This window comes from Sinohyriopsis cumingii, chromosome 2 (assembly GCF_028554795.1).
Source record: "Sinohyriopsis cumingii isolate HCF-2022 chromosome 2, ASM2855479v2, whole genome shotgun sequence".
Taxonomy (NCBI): domain Eukaryota; kingdom Metazoa; phylum Mollusca; class Bivalvia; order Unionida; family Unionidae; genus Sinohyriopsis; species Sinohyriopsis cumingii.
Window position 1 is genome coordinate 84,463,080 of NC_142962.1, and position 20,627 is coordinate 84,483,706.

Here is a 20,627-nt window from a genome sequence, read left to right on the forward strand (position 1 = left end):
ATAATTCTCACATTTAAACTTACACTCAACTTCAAATTCACTCGTCTGATTGGTCTTTTTTGCCAATCCAACACAGAATAGTTTGGTTGAGTCATAGTTGTTTTAGATTTGGTTTTTTAAATATTGGGTAAAACATCTTTTATCAACATGATTAGTACATTCTGTTAATTTATTATTTAACAATGTTATTTAAATTGGGTGAAAATACTAACTCATACGAGTCAAATAAAAATGTGCATTTCTGAATTTAAAGAAAATGAAAATGTGATTGTATGTTTGAGTATTACAAAAAATTTAAGACTGGTTTATTAATATGGGTGACAAATAAATGGGTTATTTTGTTTGTATTTAAATATTGGGTCCAGTATGAGGTATTAAATACAACTAGTTACATTTCATTTGTAAAAGAAATTACCATTGGTGAAATCTTTGCACTGTTTAGAGGAATCCACACATTTCTCACCATGGGGAGCACATACACAGTGTCCCAGACATGAATAGGAGCTACATCTTCTTATGAGTTCCATGTTTCCTCCATCCATCAGAGTGAATAGGGAGTGAATTACTGGACTTGTCAAGCCAACCTTTGAAACAAGCAGAGAGTTGCATGTTAGAAAAAATAAATATGCAATCATCATACCAAAATGAACTTGAACATAATGTGAGTTACTTTTAGTATACTTCACACAGAGACACCTATCTTCAATTATTATATGCTCATTTTTTTCTCTCATTAAGATTACATTGTCAGAATCATGCATTATTTCTCAATACTGCATGACATGTGTGTCTGAATATAGTATCATGTGTTAGGAACTAAGTTTGACTGTAAACAAACAATCTACACACTTGTAGAAAGCATCAGAGTTTTTGGTTTAATAGAGCTGTCTGTGGATGAACTAACAAGATGTTTGATACATTTGAAAGTAAAGATGAAAAATATGATAATGTGGATGATTTCATTCAGTTACAAAAGAAACTTTCAACCATCCAAATGACTGAATGTGATATCCACAATTTCCACAACAACTGTGAGACATGCTGAAAATACCATTCTTATTATTTAAACACTTATTGAGGAGAAATGTTCATAACTATTCATTATTTACAAGAAATGTGTTTAACTTTGCAAATCAAATGGTTCAGACTATGAGTCATGTTCTCTATGGTCAATAAAAATAGCATAGAACAGCATATTAAGGCCAAGGCATATCATTTCTACCTCAGATAAGTCCCATTTTACAAGCCAGTCCAAGCACTAAATTTAAAAAAAGTCCAATTGAAGATGGCAAGTTTTGGCAGAAAAGCATAAGCCTGTGAGCCCATTAGCCAAAAAATCAAGACGCTGAAGAAGCATTTTTTGTGCTGGTGAAATGGGATGTCACGTCCAAGCTGCTTTGTAATTTTCCCTGTTTAACCTTTCAATGTATACAACCTGTCCATTAATCCAAATTTAAAGGCAGATGGTCCAATTTTAACACTAAGATAGCTTGGATTGTTAGAGGCATAATGTACATGATGCTTAAAAACTAGCTACATGTGGTGGTTAGGGGAGGTAATGGGCAAGAGTTATTGCACTTTGTCAATATAAGATAGACGGAAAAGACAAAATTTGTCTTTTAACTGGATTCATGAGGTAACTGGTTTATATTCCATAATGTTAATGTGATTGGGGGAACGTATTTGAGGAGAAACAATTTTTTTATATCTGGCTCCTGATTAATGTGGTGGTAATAATTTTCTTATGAAGGCTATAATAGTGACCATATTGGATATTAGATTAGAACCATTTTCATTTAAAACCAACTAAGAACCATATGATTGGACATTTGATGGACAATTATTTTCACTCAGAATCAACTAGACATTCAAATAAATGTGTGCCTATAAACATTTCATAGGAATCCCAGTTGTTTAGGAGTGGCAACAATAGACTTGTGCTGACAGATAACGGATAAGTCATTGTACAAGTTCTTCTGGTCGATGACCTGCATAGACTAGCACCATAATAAAACGATTACTGACTCCAGAAAAGGGCCTTAAAAATAATACTTGATTAGTAAATAAATAATATTCAGAATGTAAATCTCACAATCAAAGAGTTACCAATGCTGAAAAAAATATTAAGAATGGTCAAAATAACGCTGAAAGTGTCAACAAAATATGCTGCCATTTACTTGAACAGCATTTCCCAGGAAGTATTATCGAATGTTTTACCCCAGATCAAATGACAGGCACAAATATAAAAGTCCTAAGCTAAACAAAGAGCTATTTCAAAATAATTGTCACTTTATTAGGAATAACATTCCTTATCATGTTAAACCAAAATTCCAAGTATTTCTTTCTTACTATATAGGAGTATAAAATGGATAAAAATCTAAATAATTTGAACTATTTAAGTACAAGTTATACACACATTATGTTCTACCTATACAGCAGTCCTGTATTTCCTCTGTCTGTGTTTCCTTTATGTTGGTGAAAGTGTTGATAAAATACCAATATAAACAATTACCATCAGTCAAACACAGCACCATATGGTCATGCCAAGATGAAAATTGTGTGGTTATATTAATTAGGGTACACGTTTGTTCAGACATTCCATACTGTCGGCCTGTCTATAAGTATTAATATAATGGAGGGACTCAAGGTAGAATACCTAGTAGTCCTTGCTTAATATAAATCAACTGTAAAAATCAAAGCAATCATAACAATGTTTTCCAAGCCCTATCGATAATATTTTAAGCTAATCTTTTCCTGCCATAAAATAAGTCTGCTTTCAGTGACATTTGATCTCATTGATTTTGTCTATTTATAAATCATGCTGTCTCAGGGAGAGTCGCTTCTGCAGTAGGTCAGACGTTAGTGCTATTTCCAATTTTATTTGGCTCTCTCCAAGTTTCTGTAATTCCATGTGCTCCCACTAAGTTTGTAATAATCTCTGTATCTGTTTCCACAACAAGCTCATTGGCTTTTTCTTTTACTTTGGTCAATTTGAAATTCCTCTAGTACTAGTATATATATGGTGCAAATCATGATGTAAATCATTTTCCTCTCCTTGTTAAAAAATAGTCTTCTCTATTGTGCTGTGTTCCATGGTTGAAATTAATACAGAATTTTCACCTGGCTGTTTTCAAACACTTTTCCTCCTTCATGATCATTGCCACTTGAAATGGTAAATTTTATGTATTATCTGCATGCAAAACCAATAAATTACTTTCTTAAATTTAAATACCACCTCTTTGATGCCTTTGACCATACACTATCAATAGGTAAAAAGTCAAATTCTTCTTTTTTTCTGCACCACTAACTGGTCAGCAGTCTTGATAATGTGTCAGCTTTAAAGCAATTTCTTGTGGTTATGAGAATGCTGTTTTGGCAGTCAAAGCCTCATTCACAATCAGCTGACTGCAAACAATTTACCAAAAAGTTTCATTATGGTACTTCTTAATACTTTCTTTAAGTCTGAAAAGTTAATCAACGAGAACATTGGGTGTATTTGGTGTGTGTGTGTGTGATTTGAATTTTTAATGTAGCTTTTAAAAACGTTTCACTCATATTGCTATGATGTCTACAGTGTAGCACTTTATAGTGATGGGGCATCATGCTGCAGAAATGTAACATGATGTCCCACCCAATAACATTATCCTGAGAAAAGGTTGGCCAGTCCTAAAACTAGCCTCCCAATGCTGAGCACCAAGCAGTGCAGCTGCTAGTACCAAAGTCTTTTGTATGACTCAGCCAGGGCTTGTACCCATGACAACTCGCATCCGTGGCGTATGCTCTAACCGCATAGGCCACTGGAGTCGCGCAAAAATTTGGTCTAAAACCATCTTCTTCACTGAAAAAGTGACAGGAAACACATTCCTTGAGATTTGAAAGCAAAGGCTACTCTGGTGGAATCCTCCTGTACACATCTGCTCCATGTTTTTCTGTAAATTCTGTTTTGTACTTTCCTATGAAGCAGCCTTGATGTCAGTAACTTACAGTTTTGACAGTTTTGTACCTTTGTACATTAAGTCACTACCCTTTTCCACCTGTTCCTGCTACAGTTCAGTCTAAGTTAATGCTGGTAATACATCAGTTAGCATGTGCATGGTGGAAATACATATAAGATCAGCTAGTATATTTAAAATTCTGTTTTCCTTCTCATTTGGCTTTTCACTGCTGGAAACTAATATTTTCTAGCAAAATATACTACTTCACAAATACATATGCAATCATAATACCTTAGGATAACTATTATTACCTCATAAATCCAGTCCTCGCAGATAAAACTAAAAAAAGCTAAAAGTTATCTGTCAGGTAGAGCAGTCTGCCTTTGATGAAGGATTGGCGGCAAATCCTAACAATATCTCAGCTACTACTTGAATGTAAGACACCCTCTAGAGAGATGTAATTGCAGGAGGCTAGGAGGGTATATGTGCGTTATGATTGGGTAAGTATTTACAAAGAAGCATATTTTACTATAAAAAAATTGTTTCTTCTTTAAATATATTACCCAATCATAATACATTAGAAGAATAGGTAAGAGGTGGAAGGAGATATATACTCTTACCCTGGAAATGAGATCTCTGGTCTTCTAAGGTAGGTGAGACAGTTTCTAAGAAACCCAACTGGAGAAGACTATTGGGGAGCAGCTTCAGAAGTGAATTTGTTCTCCTTCTGTATAGCTTGGCCTTATAATAATCCTTAAGGAAGGTGTATGTAGAGAACTGTGCATCTTGTTCTGCCAACTGTAAATCTGCAGCTGCTGTGATGGCAGTGGCTAAAGTAATTTTGATCGATTCTTTTCAAGAGCCAGGCCATTCTGGAGACCAACTCCCATGTATGTCTCATGGAATTCAGAGAAAGAGATGATAAGCCCTATTCTGCCTGTTGGAAGATAGCCATCATTACTAAGTCCAATACAGAGCCCACAGTTACCAAGATGTGGACCAACTGTTTAGTGTCACTGAACAATATTTCATCCATATGATTAGACGTGGTTTTGTCAACCACAAAGCTGTGATGTTTCCAGTCAGCTGTGGGTTTCCAAATAAAAAACTAGTGTATGGAACTAGTGGAACCACAAATGAAAACCTTAATGGAAGGTGTTTTGTGAGAAAAGAGATGATTGATGATGCTACGGTCTTGTAATTGATGACGTAAATAGTTAAAAATATCTGTGATTCTACCAGACTGCATAAGTAATTTTAAATTAAATGCTTCCTTTTTGGGGAGAAGATCAACAGATGCTGGAGCTCTGGTCAAGGTGGTTGATAAGGTAGGAAGAGGCAGGCAAACTCCAGAGGTAAAGGTGGAGCCTTCCAATAGTGAAATCAAGAAGCAAAGAAGGAATCTGAGAGCTAGCATTTATATTGTCTTTGCTTGAATGAGGTGAGGTTGACGACTCTTGAGAGACCTGAAAAGGAGCTGGCAAAGAGTGTCAAGGTATGCTCCTGACAAAACTCATAGAGTGCCCTTATGTAGAAAGAATGATTTCCAATCAGACTGATTAAAGAGTCCCTTCTGTTTAACAAGGGTTGACAGAATTGAGAGGTGGCATGTCAGAAGCTGAGGTATTAAGCTTGGCAATGTCAATGAAGAGTGCTGTGAGGCCATATATGGGTTAAACTGATTTCTATAATTGCCTGTATACTGTATACCAGGTTCAACAGATTGGATGACATTGATTTCCAGGAATTTATTGTCTTGAGGCCTTTGCCCCTGAAGATCCCTTGTGGTAAGCCTAGTCCAGTCGAAATGAAAATAGGCCATGTTTGTAGGAAGAACATCATCCGGGTCCTTTTCTTGTGAAGTGAGAACTCTTCCAACTTGTATCCGAGTAGACCCTAACTTTTGCAAGGTCTCTTGTGGTAAAAGCATGCTTCTTGGCATGAGGCAGAAGTAATAACTGGGATATTCATGGATTTTGCTGCCAGTCCCTATATCAAGCGGAGATCAATCTGCCTGACCACCACTCAGCTGGGCAGATAACCTTTAGCACTTTTTAGTTAAACGTTTTATCTGGGAGGGCTGGATTTATGAAGTAGTAGTGGTTTCTACTAAGGTATTATTATTGGGTAACGTAATTAAAGAAGAAATATGGAATCAGTGATTTTCTTTACCAGTAAATGGCATGTAATAACCTCATAAAAATCAAACAAATGAATGTCATTGACTTCTTTTAGTTTAACTTCTTTATGTTCTAAAAGTGTCTGAATCCCTCTGCTACTCTATCCTTGTAGATTGTGTGAAATGGTAGAATATAAGTTAATGTCTCCTGTAAAGTCTTTCCTATGCATGATACATCATCTGCTGCTCTTGTGCACAATGCCAAACAATGGACAAAACACTGAACATTAATTGCACAAGAGTTTACATCTTTGAGTTTAGCAGGGAATCAATATTTCCCATCAACCAAAACAGAAAAGATTCAACACTTCCAAATGAATGAATATTTTTAACACTTAGACCAGTAAATTTCATGCAGGCATGCAGTTCATCAAATATGATAGTTCCATTACATGAAGCTCAACAACTGGTAGATTTCCCAAGAAAAATGTTTTCTAATCAAAAGTTTCTTTTCATCTATTATACATCCATACACAGCTCACTTCTCTGTAATATTAACATTGATACTTTCACTTTCAAAATTGTTTTATAAGGAGAGGATACAAAAGGAAGTACAATGAGGAGTCTATTAATAAAACTAGACTCCTTGACAGAGGAACACTCTTGAAATATTAAAGTAAGAAAACTAACAAACATGTCCCCTTTGTCCTAACATTTCACTCTGATACCCTTTGTCCTAACATTTCAGCATGTCCCCTTTGTCCTAACATTTCACTCTGATACCCTTTATCCTAACATTTCAGCATATCCCCTTTGTCCTAACATTTCACCCTGATACCCTTTGTCCTAACATTTCACTCTGATACCCTTTGTCCTAACATTTCAGCATGTCCCCTTTGTCCTAACATTTCAGCATATGCCCTTTGTCCTAACATTTCACCCTGATACCCTTTGTCCTAACATTTCACTCTGATATCCTTTGTCCTAACATTTCACCCTGATACCCTTTGTCCCAACATTTCACTCTGATACCCTTTGTCCTAACATTTCACCCTGATACCCTTTGTCCTAACATTTCACTCTGATACCCTTTGTCCTAACATTTCAGCATATACCCTTTGTCCTAACATTTCACCCTGATACCCTTTGTCCTAACATTTCAGCATATATCCTTTGTCCTAACATTTCACCCTGATACCCTAAACCTACAACTGATCATACACAAGCATTGGCACCATACTGAATTGTCTGAACACCTCAAGGGTGTTTATCAAGTTCCTATGGTTGCATACCACAGACCCAAACATCTCATGGTCCATCTGGTACATGCCAGAGTAACTTCAAACAAGACCACAGATTCAGGCACATACCACTGCAGAGACAAACACTGCCTAATTTGCAAAAGCATATGTCCAAGACTAAATCTTTCAGAAGTTCAACAACAGAAGTTAACTACACAATAAATCAGAGGAATGTCAACCAATAGTACACTATCTTCTGGCATGCAAGATCTGTGCCATTTAATATGTTAGCAAAACCATTGATTTCAGAAAGTAAATGAATAATCACAAAACCCACATTTGTAACAAAATCAATGTGAAAGTGAAAATTGCCAACCACTACAACTTCAATGGACATTCAGTTAAGTCACTCGAGGTGTTACAGACTGAATCTAATCTAGGGTGGGCTGACACCTAATGAACACATAAGGAATGATGCTGGATACTACAATTAAAACTCATGAGTGATTTGGCCTAAATGAGAAAATCTAACCTTCTTGTTGCAGCCTTGTCAAAATTACTGCCAGTCATTAATTTTGCACCTGACACAATTTGTTTTGCATGGACATTGATAACCCAGTGTTGCTTAGAAGATTCGAAGAAAATAAAATCATGTGATGAATTCATGAAGGCCAAAAGAGAATCAGATGAATTCATCGACAATATTATCATTAACATGGATGAACTTCTAGTGTACTTTGATCTCATTCCTGAACGGACTGATGATAAGATGGGTCAAAGGTGTGAGAGACTGGTGCAGATTTTAAAAAATCTGACTTTAGTCCTTGCAGTTTCCACTTCAGGTGATGTGTTGCCTCTAACAATTTTTAATGGTATGAGAAAGCTAAAAAAATATTCATGTACCAAAAGAATGGATCGTACATGTGCAGGGGATGAGTTGTGTTGATGAGATGCTGCTGCAGTGGATTAAAACGTTTTATCTCAAGTACAGTTTTATATTTTTTTAAAATAAAATTTCATTTGGAGTGCAATTTCCAATATGTAATTTTTTAAGATTCAAAAATTGTCCCACAACTTACAACTTGAAAAAAAAAGTGATGTGTCCCAAAACAGACAGTGCAGAAAACAATTACTTTCAAAATTAATTTATGGTGTCCCAACACATACGGTGTCAAAAACATACATGGTAAATATAATAAGTATTTGTTTTGTATATCTATATATTTTCTCTGAAAAACCATACCTCATTTTGCTTGAGATATCTCCTATTTCTGAAAAAAATGATTTTAGTTTTATCGAGATTGACCATCATACCAGTTTTATCACAGAAACGTTTGATAACATTTGTTTAGTTCTTAAGTAGCTTTACTGTATATGCGCAGTTAGCAACATAATCAGTGTAAAGTATTGCAAAAATGTCATCAATATTTTCTGTGATAAATAAACCTCTGTTGTATTCAAGCTTCAGTTGTGAAATCAATTTATTAATAAAATCAGAAAACATGATAGGGCTTAAAATGCAACCTGGCCTTGTACCTCATGTACATTCAAAAAAAGGAGTTAAACCTTTGGGTGTATGGACACAGCTTTTCAGATTTCTATACATAACTATTAAAATGTTTACTATTTTACCATTCATACCCTTGCGTATTATTGATGACCATAATATATCATGCTGTACTTTCTCAAAAGCATTTTTGAAATCTACAAAAAGACAATAAAATCTACATTTTCTTTTGGATATATATTTCTGAGCTAAAGTTTGAATAATAAAGATATTGTCACATGCAGAGTATTTTTTCCTAAAGCCTACCTGTGCTTGATCTAAAAACACCATTGTCTTCTGCTCACGTGTATTTATACAAGTACATGTATTCAATATATCTGTAAAGACTTTGCATAGAGTATCAATAAGGGAAATACCCCTGTAATTGTTGGATTGCTCTTATCACTGTACTTATATATAGGACAGAAAATACTCCTCTCACACTGTTTGGGAAAATATCAGGATTAGAAGAGCATTAAGAATAGGTAAGATCACTTCCTTCATGCACTCATAAAAATGAGTAGTTATCATATCATGTCCAGGGATTTTGTTTTTGATTTTAAGTACCGCTCTGGTGGCCTAGTGGTTAGAGCATCCACATGGATATGGGAGGTCATGGGTTTGATCCCCAGCCAAGTCGTACCAAAGACATACAAAAATGGTACTAACAGTTGCCTTGCTGGGCATTCAGCACTAAGAGGTTAGTGTTAGGACTGGTCGGCCTGGTATCAGGATAATGTGACTGGGTGGGACATCATGCTACATGTCTGCGGCATGATACCCCAGTGCTAGACATCACAATAAACTGCCACATTGCAGATATCAGCATTATCACTGAAAAATAGATAAAGCTACATTAAAAATCCAAATCATATCATATCACATTTGATTTTAAGCAAACTTCTCATAATTTCATCATTTGTAATAGGAGTATTTAAGTGAGGTAGTTCTTCATTAACAATATTGTCATCTAACTTGCACACGGGCTTCTTCAGTAAAGATTTAAAGTATTCATGTCAATTTTGGGGGAGATATATTCTACTTATTGTTGAGAATAATTGTCCAGGGATTTTCCTCACTTGAGTTAATTTTGTTCATCTGGAATCCACTAGGATATATTTTCTTGAATCCGATTATTGTTTTAAAAGTAGTTTTATACTCTCTATATAACTTAAGGTCAACTTCTGTATTTGAGAAAATAAAGCATCATAACTATAGTAAAAGTCACACGGGTTATGTAAGCACATTTACTGATATTAATTTAATAACTAATTTTGATTAAAAAATTTAATCATAATATAGTTATAACAAAGTTAATTTTTTAATGATCTGGTCATTAACTGTCATAACAAAATTTCCCAGCTAAAATTATCAATCAATGTGGACTTTATAATGCCAGTTCAGCATTAGACTGGGTCCTGACTGTTGATATTGGATTCAACCATTACTAGTGCTGGGGGAATCAAGGTAAGCTCATGTGAGCAAGACGTCATGCAAATTTTCCTTCATCTCCTGTATGGATGTTGAACTATGAATGGGATAGGGGAGTAACATACAATAAGGTTTATTTGTAACTTGTAGATATGACATTTCTTCAAAATAATAATTTAGTATTGTAATAAGATAACCAAGTGGGATTTTGGATTTACAACAGAACACTTTTGATGGTGATACAAATACAATGTTTAATGATAAATGAGTTGAATGAGAAAATAATTATGATTAAGCGTGGATATATAATATCCAAATATTGGATCAATTAACATAATCCACACAAACTTAATAATGAAAATACAAATAAATGACCTTACACAGTACAAGGACAAATAGTGATTGATTCACAGTGATTTCACAGCAAAAAGATGATGTGTTTTACTCAAATAGTAAAAATGTATGCACTCAAATAGTGAGAATTTTTTCTTATACTCTAATAGTGAAAATCATGAATATAAAGAGACAGATGTACAAAATATCTTTACAGTCCCCAAACACACACAGGGTATTACAAACCACAAAGATTAGCCCACGGCTAAAAGATTACATGTATGGAGTTACACACTCCATCACCAGCACACTTGGTTACCAGTCACACTGGTCAATCAAACAGACAGTATTCCAGGTTAGTCAATCAAGCAATGAGCACCACCAATTTTGGTCAGCAATGTACAATCACCTGCTACTCGACCAGCAACACTTTACTCAGCTCTATGGTTGCTATGGTTCAGCTTCATAGCTGCTAAGGTCAATTCCTATGGTTAGATCTACAGCTTGTACCATGACTCAGAACACTCTGATCAGTCCAACCACACTGATCACTCTGGTCAGCTCTACAGCTGAGGATGTGCAAGTCCTTAAAATAGACCGCTCACTGACAAGACATTCTGTAATGTCAAGATTTCAACCTATGGTGAGGTATTTATACATAGACGATCCTGCAATACATTATCTGTGTGCTAGAAGTATTCAGTTCTTCCCATCAAAAGCACTTCACATGTGCGGCATAGGATGAACTGAACTCACTATTTCAAAATCTTTATAGAATATACATAAATCACCCTCAGGTATCGTTGTGTGCCTTTTTATTCCCTTCCGGTGTTTTCCAAGTCTTTGTTTATAAGTTTATAAATGATGACATTATCACATCACTGTTTATGTCTGAAGTACAATTTCTTCCCAAACACAGCCAATTTCCTTCTTGCATCAAAGCGCATAACAAAAACTAGCTTAAATGAGACCACACCACCTGCTTGACTGCCTAAAAATGTCAAAGTATGTTGTTACTGAATTTGCTATTAAGCATTTTTTGAGGAATTTACACAATAATCTTCAATGGAATTTTGATGCACAAGGTGCAAAAGAAAGATAATAAACACCATTTAAAGGTATGTGTAATCAAATTTTCCCAAATGACACCAACAACTGCAAAAAGTGACTTAGGGAACATACATGAGCAATGTGATTTGTATTATACATGTGTAGTAGTTTTTATTATATTTTGCCATTTTTATTAATACAATCACTGAGAGATTCTGATATTTAATGACTGGTTGGACACTTTACATAAGAAGGTAGGACAGAAATATTCTAATTTTTTACACATAAATCAAATATTCAGTATACAGTTGACATTAATTTTTGATAATGAGGACTTAAGAATCCATTAAAGAAAACGAATCTATTATGCTAAATAATTAAACAAATGGCTAAATTAAATTACAGATTTATTTCATGAGCCAAATCCTACCTTTACTTGTGTTTTCAGAAATGAAATTGCATTTAAAGGAGAAACCAATATAAACCAACAGTCCCAATTGGTACACACAGTAAAGCATGTAGGTCTGTATGAATATCTTACCTTATTTACAGCCCACATATTGATAAACTAATATTTTACCTTATTTACAGTCCACATACCAATAAACAAACATCTCACCTTATTTACAGCCCACATATTGATACAAAAATATCTTACCTTATTGACAGCACACTTAATGATACAAAAATGTCTCACCTTATTGACAGCCCAAATATTGATACAAAAATATCTTACCTTATTGACAGCACACTTAATGATATAAAAATGTCTCACCTTATTTACAGCCCATATATTGATAAACTAATATTTTACCTTATTTACAGTCCACATACCGATAAACAAATGTCTCACCTTATTTACATCTGACTTAATGATAAACAAATGTCTCACCTTATTGACAGCCCACATACTGATAAACACCTTCTCATATGGTGTCAGGGACCTGGTATCTATTCTTGCCATCTGGACGTAACCTTCATCTGCATAATGTGCTGTATTTGCCTCATGTTTTATTTCTGCAGGTGTCTGAGGTTCCTATGAAAAAATACAAGGAGACATTTCAATCCATAATTCTTCCACTTAATCCAATCAATCTGGACTTCATAACTGATGGATTTAAATTTAAAAAAGAGTGAGTGTGTGCATGTGTGTGATTTGGCTCTTTAACATAGCTTTAACACTTTTACAGTCATATCACTATAATGTCTGCAGTGTGGCAGTTCATAGTGATGTCTAGTAATGTATCATGATGTCCCAAGCATTCACATTATCCTGACACCAGGCCGATCAGTCCTAACACTAACCTCTTAATGCTGAGCACCTAGCGAGGCAGCTGTAAGTACCATTTTTATAAGTCTTTAATATGACTCGGCTGGGATTCAAACCCATGACCTCTTGCATCTGAGGCAGATGTTCTAACCACTAGACCACTGGAGTGGTCATAATTTTTTTTAAAATTGCCTTTCGAAACTAATTAAAAAAATCAATTCTTTTCAACTAAAATATGCATCTTTGATATTATTTACCCAATCATAATACCTTTGGTAAAAGTTATCTGCCCAAAAAGGTGGCAGTTAAAGTGATCTCCCCTTGATACTGGGACTGGATGTAACTGTTGGAAGGCTGAGAGGGTATATGTGTATTATGGTTGTGTATGTATTATCAAAGAAACATATTTTACTAAAAGAAATCTGGCTTCTTCTTTAAAATATGTTGCCCAGTTATAATACATTAGAAGAATAGGTAACAGGTGGAGGGAGACATATCTCCTTACCCCAGAGAGACCATCTCCAGTCCTGTACAGTATGTGAGACAGCTTTTCAATAACCTGACTGGAAACAGACTATCTATGACAGGGAGCAGCTTCAAAAGGGACAAATTTCCCCCCCCCAAAAAAAAACCCAGCAAAAGTTGTTCAGCCGCATCTTTATGAAGGTGCTAAATGAAATGGAAAGGTAACCTTTTGCACCACTGGGAAAGGTTCCTCATGATTAAATTGAGCCTTGTAGGATGAAAGATCTCTGGTAATACTGGAGAAGTGTACTCAGATTTAAATCAAAAGGTATGAACAATTACAGCTAGAGAACAATTTTGCTCATATGCATTGTTTGTGGTGACTGTCCTAACTTTGTGAGCCATTATCTCAAGCAAATTTATTGGTATGGATATAGTCCAATATGTGTCCCACTTTATTCAGGACAAGAGTGTCTATGTTTATATATTTTCCTTCCCTTCTTTTGAAGGCAAAATGAGGTAATATTTGTCTTGATGCAAGGATTCGGTCTTCCTGAAATACCACTTCGGAACTCACACCAGGACCTGTTTATGGCCTTGAGATGAATTGTCCAAAACATATAGGAATTACTATCAATATCTGATTCCTCATGTTCTTGGCAATGAATGTAGGGAGATTCATGAGTGATACTGATCCATCTTGTCAGAACTGCGTGTAGATGGGTCCACCAATATGAACAAATTTGCTAATTTTGCTTGCCTACTGCCCAAGCAGTGAGGAGGCAGCAGTCATATGAGAAGTGAACTAATTAAGCCCTTGCGTTCAGCTTGGTATATAAAACCATGATAAATTCCACTTGGGCAAGGATACATTGTCATTGACCAGATGAAATCCAAAACAGAACCCGAAGATTGGATTGGTCTGTGGTTTGTCTGATATCCTCTCTTCCGTAACACAGTGTGCCAGTGATCATGGAATGGAAGGTTTAAATATGATTGGTGCTAAGTGTTTCTCATTGAAAAGCCATAGGAATTTAGTTATCAACTATGGATGCCTACATTTGTATAAAATGCACTTGTTGGCTCCACTGAGATTATCTTGTTGTCAGTAGGTCCATCATAGGTTTATCCCTGTGAGTATCTGCTGAGTAAAACCAAGGAATGAAGAGAGCATTCCATTTCTATTACTTCCTTCTTGCCTGGCAAATAGTCCATCAATACATTAACCAGCCAAGGATACGTCACACTTAAACATGGATTTGTTGTTGAGGACGTCACTTAGAAAATCCCAAACAAAAATACAAAGGTCTGGGAGCTTGGTTCCACTTTGCTGTTTGAGACAAGTCACCACAGTGGAGTTGTCAGACAGAATGAGAACTCCATTCCCAAATAAGTTCCTATCTCATCAATGGCAAGCTTTCAAAATGGTTTCGTCTTGAAAATTTTGATATGTAAATAATGATCCTAAGGGAGTCACACTCCTACAGCATCCCAAAATAGTAGGAGACTTGCTCCCCCAGTCATCTGTGTTCACATCATAACTATTGAGGTTATACTTGCAGAGGTATCCACAATGCAAGTCCAAGGTAGTTTCCCTGCCTTTGAGATGCAACCTCGTATTGCAGAGTTTGTGAAAGTTGGTCCAATGATCAATGGTTCAGCCTCCATTTTGACCAAAGTATCATTGTCATGGGAGCCCAAGAAAGCAACCAAGGACAAAGGTGTCCACTGCTGCATTGAGTAAAACTCAACAGAATGAATTCATATTCCTAAGGTAAACATTCATTTTAATGTAATGTTGATTCCAGTCCTAGTCAATCAAGTTCTTGAAAGAGAACAAGGTCAGAGATGTCCTGCTGACAAGGAAATTGAGAATAAAAGAGGGTAACATGTGAAATCATGTCCTGCTACAAAATATAACTTGCCTGCTGCTTCTGTAGGCAAATCACACCACTTCTCAAAGCCATGTGAGTGGGGATGTGAAGTCATACATTCAGGTCCACAATGATTGCACAGACTCCTCAATGAATGGAATTAGAACCTGTTATTGCAATTAATTGTGAAACTAAGAACATAACAGAGTTCATAGAATGCACTTAAGTTGATGACCAAGTGGTATTTGCCTCTTTGTATCTAAAAGAACACTGGGAATAGGCCTAGGAGACACACAGAACATGATACTGAGTCACCAGGAAACTAGTTTTTGACAGCTGAAATTCACAGGACTGCTCCCCAGTGGCAGATGCTCTATGGACATCCATGTGCCCATTTTGAAGCTTGCCTTGTGAATCCCTATACTCTAACTGACACTGTAAGGGATGGAAAAAAGACATTATTGGTGGCTTGTTGTGAATTCCATCAACCTGATCAGATGAAGGTTGCAAGTGCAACTTAACCTGTATAGAAAACTTACCTGTACTTATCCAACCATGGCAAAAGCTATACAATAATATGAGCAAATTTTCTATATTACACACAAAACCTGCACATAAAAAATGTACTTAAGAATCATTATTGATCCTTACAAAGTAGATGCTACAATATTCATTATAAGACCATGTTACCTGTAGGAAATACATAATGACATTCTATACTGGTAAACCAGTAAAGAGTCATGTATGCAACTATGAAATTTGATTATGATTTAGATGCTAAGACAAGATAATATAGAAACTTAACTGTATCTATCCTAACTTAGAAGAAATTATACAGCGATACTAAATGAGTTTTCAATATCATGCACAAGATATGCACTTATTATAAAAAGTACTAATCAAATTTCTCAACAGTGATTACCTTATTAAGATCGCTTCCCATGTATGTGCTACCCACATTGACCAGATATGTGTCAATGCCAGAGTGGACGTCAGTAAAACCAAGCCAGGCAAGGTTAATGTAAAAGATGGACCATGTCATCCATCCTTCTGGTTCTCGCTGCGGCTGAGATGCATGGTCAGTTGATATGGCAAATGTGCCTGGAGAAATTCAAAATAATTTGAGTCGAACTTCTTAGTTATATTAAGGTAGAAGTATGTTCAGAAAAGAACCATTTATGGCAGGTTGTATGGCAACAAAAAGATGTAAACAAATACAGTTTTATATTTAAAATGTTATCAGAAATTAATTATGGAAAACAATAATTGAATAATTACCTCTGTTAAATGTGAATTACATTAGCCAAGTCATTCTATGGTGTAAATGGCCTAAAATGAACCTCTCTTTTAGACCAATTCATCATTTGGCACAAAAGTTTTATTTTATGCAACTGAACCAGTTTGTAAATTGGTTTACTAAGTTTGTCTATTTTAAAATTAAAATACTGGTCAGGTCAAGTGTGCTTGGAAAATTGCAAAATCTTTCCACTTGTGCTTCATTGCCTCCATTATATGCAGTATATGTTCATTCACATTCTTCATAAAGTATTGCAGTAGACTGATTTTGTGCATTATGGTCTGAACTAATTTCTTTTTAAATTTTTTTAATGTTACAAATATATGTGCAAAAATTTAAAAGTCTGGATCTATGAAAGAGACATTTTATTCTGGGTAAAACTGGATTGAATTATGATAAAGTCTGATCAAGCTGAGTCATTTTACATATGGCAAGTCTGGCACCTTTTGTGTTTATTATTTATTGCTAGAAACTGTGGTACAATCAAGAAAAGTCTGAGGAGTTTTTGGATCTGCATCATCACTTAGTAATTTACTTGTGGCTCTGAGAACTCAGGATCTGATCATACAATTTCAATCAGATCTGCAGTCATGCTTCTGTTGTCCTCATAGTGAGGATCAGAAATTTCAAAGTTTTCCTGAAAGACAGACCTGCTTTTGGTGGGGAGCTGTCTATTAATATCCCTGAGAGAGTACAGTTAGAACAGAGTCCGGCTCCATTGCAAGAAATTAAAGTCACATCATAGTAACTTCCATCATGAAGATTTAAACCCGTGAATGTGTAATCACGTGCAATTCCATTGATCTAGAAATATAAAAATATCATTTTATATATACATATAACACTAATGAAAACATATAAAACAAATAGTCCTTTACATGGATACTGATGTGACATAAATGCTCACATTTCCCTTGCAATCAGCATAAACACATTTTCCCTAATGACTGAAGCTTATTGGTTGCTTCCCAGTAACTATTATTTATACTGTAGAGAGTTATGCATACAATGCTACATGCATTAAACTATCAAAATATCAATCTTTAGTCAATAATCCCCAACAAGTTACAAACACATTAGTCTTAAAAGTCTGGCAAACTTGAGTCTGTTGAGCCTACTTCTCATTTAGTGTATTAAATCTTTAAATCCTATACTGATATCCTATTGTATTGTGTTGACTTTTATGGCTCTAAATGCAAGAATATTAATAATAACTACATCCTATTGTATTGTGTTGACTTACATGGCTGTGAATGTATGAATATTAATAATGATTACATCCTATTGTATTGTGTTGACTTACATGGCTATGAATGCATGAATATTAATAATGATTACATCCTATTGTATTGTGTTGACTTACATGGCTATGAATGCATGAATATTAATAATGATTACATCCTATTGTATTGTGTTGACTTACATGGCTGTGAATGTATGAATATTAATAATGATTACATCCTATTGTATTATGTTGACTTTTATGGCTATGAATGCATGAATGTTAATAATGATTACATCCTATTGTATTGTGTTGACTTACAAGGCTGTGAATGTATGAATATTAATAATGATTACATCCTATTGTATTGTGTTGACTTTTATGGCTATGAATGCATGAATGTTAATAATGATTACATCCCACTGTATTGTGTTGACTTACATGGCTATGAATGCATGAATATTAATAATGATTACATCCTATTGTATTGTGTTGATTTACATGGCTGTGAATGCATGAATGTTAATAATGATTACATCCTACTGTATTGTGTTGACTTACATGGCTATGAATGCATGAATGTTAATAATGATTACATCCTACTGTATTGTGTTGACTTACATGGCTGTGAATGCATGAATATTAATAATGATTACATCCTATTGTATTGTGTTGACTTACAAGGCTGTGAATGTATGAATATTAATAATGATTACATCCTATTGTATTGTGTTGATTTACATGGCTGTGAATGCATGAATATTAATAATGATTACATCCTATTGTATTGTGTTGACTTACATGGCTGTGAATGCATGATTATTAATAATGATGACATCCTATTGTATTGTGTTGACTTACATGGCTGTGAATGTATGAATATTAATAATGATTACATCCTGCTGTATTGTGCTGACTTACATGGCTGTGAATGCATGATTATTAATAATGACATCCTATTGTATTGTGTTGACTTACATGGCTGTGAATGCATGAATATTAATAATGATTACATCCTATTGTATTATGTTGACTTTTATGGCTATGAATGCATGAATATTAATAATGATTACATCCTATTGTATTATGTTGACTTTTATGGCTATGAATGCATGTAATAATGGTTTCAACAGCCAATCAAAACCAAACTTTGGATGCATTTTATTATATTCATCTATACATTTGAAAATAAGGGCCAAAGTTATGTCTTGTGAATTATGTTAAAGAGTCTAATAAGCTAACCTTTGTTGATGACAGATTGAAGTCTCCTCCTATGTGTGACCGTATGGATAGATACTGTCTATCAATAAAGGATTCCATATCCACAACCTCCCACTGTATCTTCATGGCAGATCGATATACCAATGTGTTGAGTCTTAGGGAACCACGTGACACAAGCTCAAGTGTTTTTGTAATGTTCGGTGCTGATATATCAACGATAAATCCATTAGATGATGACTCAATATATAAACCTGAAAAAAATAAACAAGCATTTATTAAAACATTTTGAGACATGGAAAAATAAGATTTGTTTATAAGTGTTGCTTATGCAATTGCTTAAGCATAGTTTATACACAGTAATAAGATGACCCATTCAAACCATACCCACAAAAATAGTTCATATTAATATGCATGAGCTATAATAATTCATTGCTCACCAACCAATCAAATCATTTCCAGTTGTCATGTGTAGCACTATTGTTCAAAAATCCTTTATTTGGAGTGGTGAGCAATAACATATTACATTTTTATTGACCACTGCCATCCCTGCCACAATGCCTCCAGCAACAAAAAAACCAAGAGCAAAACATATATATTAATACAGAGATCTCCGAAACGCTTAATTACATGTATTTGGATACAATTTTTGATCTGGATGCAGAAAATCACTGAGGCGGGATTCCTCCGTATGCATGTAATAGATGTGCGGCAAAATTCAAAGACTTGCCAGTCCTGTTTTAGCCACCTTCTTTGTGGGAAAATGTGTTGATCAATTAGCTGTGCTGATATTTACAATGACAGAATTTAGTGACTGAAAGACCCCTATATACATACATGTTGCCATTTTATAAGAGTACATTAAAAAAGAACATGATGCAATAGCTGGACAGCAAATTCAAAGGTTTTGACTGGCGGCCGGGTGGAAATGTAGATATTTACAGTGATTGAATTCAGAGGCAGAAAGATCCAGAGATGTACATTTGGTCATTTATAAAAGTACATCATATAAACAACTTTAATGACCTCAGAATCAAGACATGTTGAGACTCAGACAAAATGCCATTCGTAAGTGGGTGACAAGATGCCTAAATATGTAAACTTTGCCTTCTTCTGTTAGGAAAGTGAAAACGACTTTGCCCTGTGATTATTTAAGAGGTACTTTGACTGACCATACCATATTTTTTTTAAATGTCCCTCGCCTTAGCCCGGTTGGTTCTAGTATTGTAGCGAAATGTATTCATAAAGGCATCAGTATAGCTAGGTCTAGTTTTTATATCAATTACATTGACAAACAAACTCTTGCCCATTCACAAGCATTATGTTTTGATAGCTGATTGACCATTAACCCTTTTCCGAGTAAGGTAGCAACTATCAATTTCCTCCATGATATCCTTTGATGATAAAACATACAAACTTGTGTTTTAAGATCAGAATCAGTGATCTGGATATATATTAACTGCCTCTTACACACAATTTCATCATAAAATTAGTTTGAAACTGTAAGTGAACCAGTAGGCCTAACGGGAAATAATGGTGGACTTCGCTAAGTCTGGGAAGTACCAGTTTATTAGATTGTCTGTTTTCTTAAATCATCAGGCAAATATATTCAGAAAAATATGCTAA

At 34.9% G+C, this 20,627-nt stretch overlaps 1 protein-coding gene across 1 annotated transcript in view; it reads right to left on the reverse strand.

Moving 5' to 3' along the window:
- Nucleotides 1–20,627, reverse strand: part of LOC149805302 (uncharacterized) — a 192,644-nt gene that overhangs the window by 35,813 nt on the left and 136,204 nt on the right. Inside the window, exons 43-47 of the mRNA XM_089933948.1 lie at nt 19,026–19,255; nt 17,212–17,365; nt 16,187–16,365; nt 12,548–12,691; nt 416–584 (exon numbers count right to left, since the gene is read on the reverse strand). Coding sequence (XP_089790074.1) covers nt 416–584; nt 12,548–12,691; nt 16,187–16,365; nt 17,212–17,365; nt 19,026–19,255 — 876 coding nt within the window. The remainder of the gene's footprint in view (nt 1–415; nt 585–12,547; nt 12,692–16,186; nt 16,366–17,211; nt 17,366–19,025; nt 19,256–20,627) is intronic.